Source organism: Aplysia californica, unplaced genomic scaffold, assembly GCF_000002075.1.
Source record: "Aplysia californica isolate F4 #8 unplaced genomic scaffold, AplCal3.0 scaffold00282, whole genome shotgun sequence".
Classification (NCBI taxonomy): domain Eukaryota; kingdom Metazoa; phylum Mollusca; class Gastropoda; order Aplysiida; family Aplysiidae; genus Aplysia; species Aplysia californica.
In genome coordinates, this window is record NW_004797552.1 from 679,120 (window position 1) to 686,967 (window position 7,848).

At 41.0% G+C, this 7,848-nt stretch overlaps 1 protein-coding gene across 1 annotated transcript; it reads right to left on the bottom strand.

Annotated features, from left to right (window-relative positions):
• Window positions 1-1,494: 1,494 nt before the first annotated feature.
• Window positions 1,495-6,805, bottom strand: LOC101858639 (zinc finger protein 493-like). The gene is made up of 2 exons (XM_005101413.3): window positions 5,345-6,805; window positions 1,495-3,886 (listed from the first exon to the last, which is right to left on the bottom strand). Exons 1-2 carry the CDS (start codon window positions 6,177-6,179, stop codon window positions 1,785-1,787), a joined length of 2,937 nt encoding a protein of 978 aa, XP_005101470.3. The 5' UTR covers window positions 6,180-6,805; the 3' UTR covers window positions 1,495-1,784.
• Window positions 6,806-7,848: the final 1,043 nt, after the last annotated feature.

Sequence of the window (7,848 nt, forward strand, 5' to 3'; positions counted from 1 at the left end):
GACACGCCGGCAGAAAACACGCTTCGGACTCAAGCACGCTAAACAGCTCTTACCGAATTTTTGCTATGCACAATAACTTCGGCTTCGGGCACGCTTCTACGAGGTCTGTCTCAGAATAAAGTTTCCCTCCTCCATAAAATCAAAAGTACGCAACCAACACCACTAAAATTTGTGACGTCATGACATCATGTGTAAGAAATCTCCACGCCAAATTGCAAGTGCATTGCTGAACGGGTCATAGAGCTGTGACGTGTCAAGTGTGGTGTTCTTGTGCACTTTGTCCAAGGCAAATTCGAGGAAAAAGGCTGAGCAAAACATTGGTGCAACCTTCTCATGCTACAGTGTCCGAGTTGTGATCAAAATTTCAACTCTTCTCGGCAAGTCTGCAGATGAGACCCATTATGATCTATACCAAGTAACAGGAAATAATGCCCCATCAAATCACACAGTAAAGAAATGGGTCAGAGAGGTTGAAGGTGGGAGGTCTAACATGAAAGGTGAAGCACAGGGAAAACACAGAGGGATAAAGTTGATGCACATTGTTTTTTTTCGACATGAGTGGCATCATACTGAGCTGGCTAGTCCCACCTGGCGTAACTGTCTATGGTGACTACTACAGGTTCATTCTCAAACTCAAAGACAAACTGAGACCTGCAATCCGGAAAAAGACCACAAAACAAAACAAACAAAAACTACCACGGCAGGTAAAAAATGACAGTGCACTTTTGCGAGACCACTACTTGCGAACAAAGGGAAATAGCTCCGGAAATGTTCTATCTGGATTATGACAATGTCCATTTCGCACTCAAGCACGCTTCGGCGTTAAGCATGCTTGCTTTCTCCCGATGACTGTGCTTAAAGCCGGCATGGACTGTAACAACCAACTGGGCTGACAGTTGCTGAAATGTTAAGTATCCTACCCTGATGAGAGAGAGAGAGAGAGAGACAGAGACAGAGACAGAGACAGAGACAGAGACAGAGACAGAGACAGAGAGAGAGAGAGAGAGAAAGAGAGAGAGAGAGAGAGAAAGAGAGAGAGAGAGAGCAGACAACTATCATGTGGTGTTGTAAAAAGCCTCTATGTGATACTGATACCTACAACACAGAAGCCCTGTCCACCATCCTTTACACTTGTTGCAATGCTTTTGTTTAGACAATTAGGAATTGACACTGGACCCACCAATTCCTAACCGCTGTAAGGGAAAATTTGAGGAAGAATAGGGCGGAAAGCGGTTCCCACTCTAGGTAGATTGAAGGAGAAGGGGATCCAAAGAGGAGAAGGGAAACACAGCCATCTGTGTGGACCAGTCCCACGCATCTCCAACCAGATTATGATGGAGACTATAATATAAGCAGACAGATTCTGGGATGGATCCTGAAGGGAGGGGAGCAGAGATGGACATGTTCCGACTGCAGTGACCCCAACACAGTGGACAACTGGACAAGTAAGACAAGTAAGAAAGATTTATCATATGAGCTTATTGTGCTGCAAGTGCTATAAAACTGTTACTAAAAACAAAACTAAAAGAAAAAAAATCCTCAAAATGACGTCCTTTAGCCTGCAGCCAGTCCACAGTTAGTTAAACATTGCAGCACAAATTTCACACCTGTATCTGGCCTTCTTTAGATAGATCATTTTTTACCCTTCAGTCATCGTGTGGACCACAAAGAGTATGTCCCAAAATATTTGATACATTTTTTTATCAAGTGTTCTTTTGCGTCTCCATAGATGGTCTCTTTAAGAAAACCTGGCACCGCAAATTTCACATTGTGTAAAGTCTTTCTCATCTGTGTGTACTTTTGTGACACTGTAGATGTCCGCTCCGTCTAAAAGAGGAACCACAAACTTCACACATGTAAGGTTTTTCTCCTGTGTGTGTTCTTTTGTGACTCTGTAGAGAATCACCACGTGTAAACGTGGCACCACAAACTTCACACTTGTAAGGTTTTTCTCCTGTGTGTGTTCTTTTATGACTCTGTAGACCCTCGCTCCATTTAAAAGAGGCACCACAAACTTCACACTTGTAAGGTTTTTCTCCTGTGTGTGTTCTTTTATGACTCTGTAGACCCTCGCTCCATTTAAAAGAGGCACCACAAACTTCACACATGTACGGTTTTTCTTCTGTGTGTGTTCTTTTGTGACGCTTTAGACAGCTACCACGTGTAAACGTGGCACCACAAACTTCACACTTGTAAGGTTTTTCCCCTGTGTGTATTCTTTTGTGACGCTGTAGATGTCCGCTCCAATCAAAAGAGACACCACAAACTTCACACTTGTAAGGCTTTTCTCCTGTGTGTATACTTTTGTGACGCTGTAAAAGTCCACTCCGTTTAAAAGAGACACCACAAACTTCACACTTGTAAGGCTTTTCTCCTATGTGTGTACTTTTGTGACGCTGTAGACTGCTTCCGAGTGTAAAAGTTGCACCACAAACTTCACACTTGTAAGGTTTTTCTCCTGTGTGTTTTCTTTTGTGACGCTGTAGAAGTCCGCACTGCATAAATGTGGCACCACAAACTTCACACTGGTAAGGTTTTTCTCCTGTGTGAGTTCTTTTGTGACACCGTAGAGTTTTACCATATGTAAAAGCTGCACCACAAACTTCACACTTGTAAGGTTTTTCTCCTGTGTGTGTTCTTTTGTGACTCAGCAGATGTCCGCTCAGTTTAAAAGAGGCACCACAAACTTCACACTTGTAAGGTTTTTCTCCTGAGTGTATTCTTTTGTGTATATGTAGACCGCTATTGCGGGTAAACGTGGCACCACAAACTTCACACTTGTAAGGTCTTTCTCCTGTGTGTTTTCTTTTGTGACTCTGTAGAGATCCGCTCTGTGTAAACGTGGCACCACAAACTTCACACTTGTAAGGTTTTTCCCCTGTGTGTGTTCTTTTGTGACGCTGCAGATGTCCGCTCCAATGAAAAGAGTCACCACAAACTTCACACTTGTAAGGTTTTTCTCGTGTGTGTATTCTTTTGTGACACTGTAGAAGTCCACTCTGTTTAAAAGAGGCACCACAAACTTCACACTTGTAAGGTTTTTCTCGTGTGTGTATTCTTTTGTGACACTGTAGAAGTCCACTCTGTTTAAAAGAGGCACCACAAACTTCACACTTGTAAGGTTTTTCTCCTGTGTGTGTTCTTTTGTGACGCTGTAGACAGCTATCACGAGTAAACGTGGCACCACAAACTTCACACTTATAGGGTTTTTCTCCTGTGTGTATTCTTTTGTGATTCTGTAGATGTCCGCTCTGTGTAAACGTGGCATCACAAACTTCACACTTGTAAGGTTTTTCTCCTGTGTGTATTCTTTTGTGCCTCTGTAGATGTCCACTGAGTCTAAATGTGGCACCACAAACTTCACACTTGTACGGTCTTTCTCCTGTGTGTTTTCGTTTGTGATCCTGTAGATGGCTACCACGTGTAAACGTGGCACCACAAACTTCACACTTGTAAAGTCTTTCTCCTGTGTGTGTTCCTTTGTGATCCTGTTGATGTCTGCTCTTGGTAAATGCAGCACCACAAACTTCAGACTGGTGAGGCCTATCTCTTGTGTGGTTTTTTTCGTGTGTCTGTAAGTTACCTACTTCTGAAAACATTTCACCACAGACTTTACACTCGTGAGGTTTTTCCAGACCATGGTAGAGATTTCTGTTGTCCATCTGCTTGTCACCTGCTATGTTCTGATGGAGGTCACAGACTCTCTCCACAGCACCGATGTCACCAGAAGAGGTTTCTTTCCGGACACTGCCAACGTTCTCTTCATAGACCCTTTGTCCTGTCTGAAATCTGCAGCTCGAACTTTGACCTTGTCTTCTCAGCATATCATTTGTCTGTTGTACCGGGTGACAGGAAGTCAGTGGCATATGAGGGTAAGTCGAGACATCTGGAAAAGACAAATAATGGACAAGTTATCTAACCCTGACAGAAAGATGAAACATCTGGAAGTAGACAAAAATGATGAATGTGTCATTCTAACACTAATGACTAATGATAAGATGAAACAACTGAAAAAAGTAAAAAATACACAAGCTATACCGAAGTTGTTGGTTTTTTTTAGTAGAGGTCTATGGCGCTCGTAACTGCATAAGGTCATGTCATATATATGAGCACCAGAAGATATTAGAGTTGTTACAAGAGAGTAACAAACATAAAAAAGGAGGGGACATAAGGACGATAGATGTTTGATAGGAAAGAAGAAGCAAACCACACCAGAGCACCCGCCAACCACCCACCTACCCAAGTTTATCTAACATTTATAATAATATATATATTAATGAATCTAATCACAGAAAAAGAATGATCAAGATGAGATGTGGCTGCTATCCTACACACTTAAAATACAAGCCTAAAATTTACTATGACTGTCTACACATTCATCCCACTTGTGCTTTTCGTCCCTTTTCTCAAACATCATGTCATTTTTTTACATTTCAAGAGAAGGAACACACAACAACCACAGGAACACTGGGTTATTTTCTGTAATCGTAAATGTTGAAGACCTGTGATTTCTTTCCACCGACCCACAAAAGGAATGACAAAAAAGTGGTCAGCACGTCTGCGTTGTACAGGCATAAATAAAGTCAAAGAAAAGACAGTTTGCCTTGTCATGTCACCGTGAGATGGAATGAGGAAGTGTACAGTGAGTTTAATGACACTGACAATTATTTATTTACTGTAAAAAACAAGAACACCCAACTTTCTTTTACTTTCAAAGGAGATGGTAATGCACATGTGTCACAGCACAATAATACATTATAATTCTATTATATACACATTATATAGGTTATTTTGCCTAAATTGTCCACCCTTTAGCTCTCCATGTCAAGCTGTAGCCACCAGTAGTTGTACCTCACTACCATTAAAAAAACCGACGGCACAAACCATTTGCTTTTCTCCTTTTGTTAAGTACGAGTTTTACGGCACTTGCAACAACACAATAAGGTCATAAGTTTCGAAGGTTAGAGGTGTTACAAGAGAGTAACAAACACAAAATAGAAGATGGGGAGATAAAAACAATAGATTTTTTATAGGAAAGAAGGAGCAAACCACACCAGAGCACCTGCCAGCCACCCACTTGCTTTTCTCCTGTCCACAAACATTATAAACCATAAAAAGTAAATAAACGTCGGGAGAAACTTCAAAAGAACTGTGCCACCCCAGCTTGTTTTTATATCTGACCACAAGGCTTCTGTGGGCTCACAGTGCTATATGTACCCGGCACGTCACAGAATTGCTCAATTTTTAACAACTTGACAAACCGCAGCAAGAAATATATATATATATAATATTTATACAAAGCATACCGTATCGAAAAGTCCACACACAGAAGGATTCTACGTACCAGAACTTTCACCGTGATCCCAGCTGGCCCAGACAACAGATCCTGAACTTGTGACTGGATCGGCAGAGAAAGTTGAAGTTAGACTACTGGAAGCAACAACATCTGTGTCGGGGCTGGCACTCTGCTCCATACACAAGCTTCTCACATTAGAGATTTTCAGCTGTAGTCCTCCACCCTGACTCATGTGATCCTCAACAAACACGGGCTCAGTACACGTATCCTCCACATCTCCCACTTGTCCTTCTGTCTTTCCTACCTCTACAACGTCTGGACCTTCCCATTCTGACACTTCTTCTTTCACAAAATTCTCCACTTTTGGTTTCACTTCATCACCAAAGTCAGGAAAATGTCCAAATAGTGGTTCCGTTTTCACCGTACAGATATCTGTGAGGCACTCTGGTTTAATGACAGGTTTCACGTCTTCCTCCTCTGTACAGATAGGCTCATCTTTTACTACACTGTGTCTGAGAGTCTGGCTACTTTCACTTTCAACGTTCAGTTTGTCATTTGTCTCGGCCTTGACGTTACTTGGACATTCAAAACTGGGCTCTCCTTTTACTGACAGATGTTCCTCATCAACACCCACAGATTCACTTGCCCTACCTATAATGTCATGTTTTACATCTTCCCTTAAACTGTTAGTACAAAGAGTAGCCATACTAGATCTAGATCTAGATTCACCTTTAACAACTATGCTATCAATCCCAAGATTCACACCTTCTTCAGAAGAATAAGGAACAAAATCACACGTTTTCACACATCCAGAGCCATAATCATTTCCAGAGTTTAGTCTATACATTGTTACTGTGGTGTCTTCCTCACAGTTGGCGTCCATTTGTGTACTAGATCTAGATCTAGATATATCTAGAATCTAGATCTTGAGTGGGAAGTGTCAGCCACCTTTATCAAGTCACAATGTCAATGATGACACTACCCTCTATCCTTTTATTTTTTAACACAGCACTAACACTTTAACACTTGGGGCTTGGGGGGGGGGGGGGTTCTGAAACGAGCGACCACTAAGAAACAGAGTAGAAAAGAGGGAAACGGTTACGGAATATGGTTAGGGTTTGGGGAAGGGGTTGGGTCAGGGTCAGGGTTAGAGGTAGGATTAGGATCACCACTACAGTACGCTACGGAATTCCTTCCCTAACATGTGCACACAGTTTACTTCGATAAACAAACAAACATTGCCATGAAGAGGAAAAGTCCATCTGACTTCATGTTCCAAATTTGATTCTGCACAATTACGTTCAAGCATAGATCTAGGCTTAATTGGATCCCCTTGTTGGCCTTAGATTTTAGATTCTATGTAATGTATATATATATATATATATATTGCGTTCATTTTCTACGATCAAACAAGTATGAAGAGCTTTAGAACAGTTTCAGCAGTATAGTATGAAGGCCAGCCAGCTTCTCTCCGTTGTGTACTTTATTAAATTATTATTACTAGTAAAAGTACCCATTCTACGAACGGAATGGTAGGCTAATGGAGAAGTATTAGGAAAGTTAAGAAGAGGAAAAAAAGACTGAAAACAGGAAAGAAACAAACATAACCATTTTACCTTGAATTTATCCATGTAGCACACCCTCTTGACTACCTCTAGGGATAAGACTTCTTCTCCCTCTTCGAAGGCGTGGCATTTTTTCTTAAAGTTCCAGCTCAATCACTTTTTAAAAAAAAGAGTTAGGCCTACCTGCCAATTATTGCTTCCTAGAAGAACCTAATCTAGATTATAGTTCTAGCCTAGATCTCGAAGGATTATAAAGACAGGCCAATAATTGAAAGAATGAGCCTAGGCCCATAGATAAAATCTAAGTTTAGAAATTCACATTTTTAACAACCGATAGGCGTCACAGATGGCCTAGATTTTTAGATCTATTCACAGCAGGAAAAAATCCACGTGCAATACTTTCATCATTCTTGATCTCGATCTAAGATTTACATTAGATCTATATATATATAGATCTAGCCTAGATTTAGATCTAGATCTTAGAATCTAATGCACAGCAAGAAAAATCCACTTTCAATATTCAATAGGTTATCGAAATATCACAGATCTAGATCTATACAACACATTCTACTTTCATTTCATGATTCTTCTTGATCTCGATTTAGATCTAAATACAAGATCTAGTTTAGATTTAGATCTAGATTCTATATATATCTCATCTAGACACTGTGCAAAAAAATACACTCGTCCTTCGGCATGGGCGCTAAATCCACTGCAGGAGAAATTTACTTTCAATACTTTCATGGTTGTTCATCTTGATCTAGATAGATCTAGACATTATACACACACACATGCGACTACACTCAGGGCGTAAATCGGGCTGCAATTGGCTGAACCTTTGACTTTGACTAATGAATACATTAAGTAGGCCTACGGTAGGCAACTCTTGGCGCTTTCGACGAAACCCTCCCTGTCAGTCTCACCACCTTCCCTCTGCAGTGCTTTCTAGCATTTTCTATCTCTTCCTTTCCATCTCTCCCCCCCCCT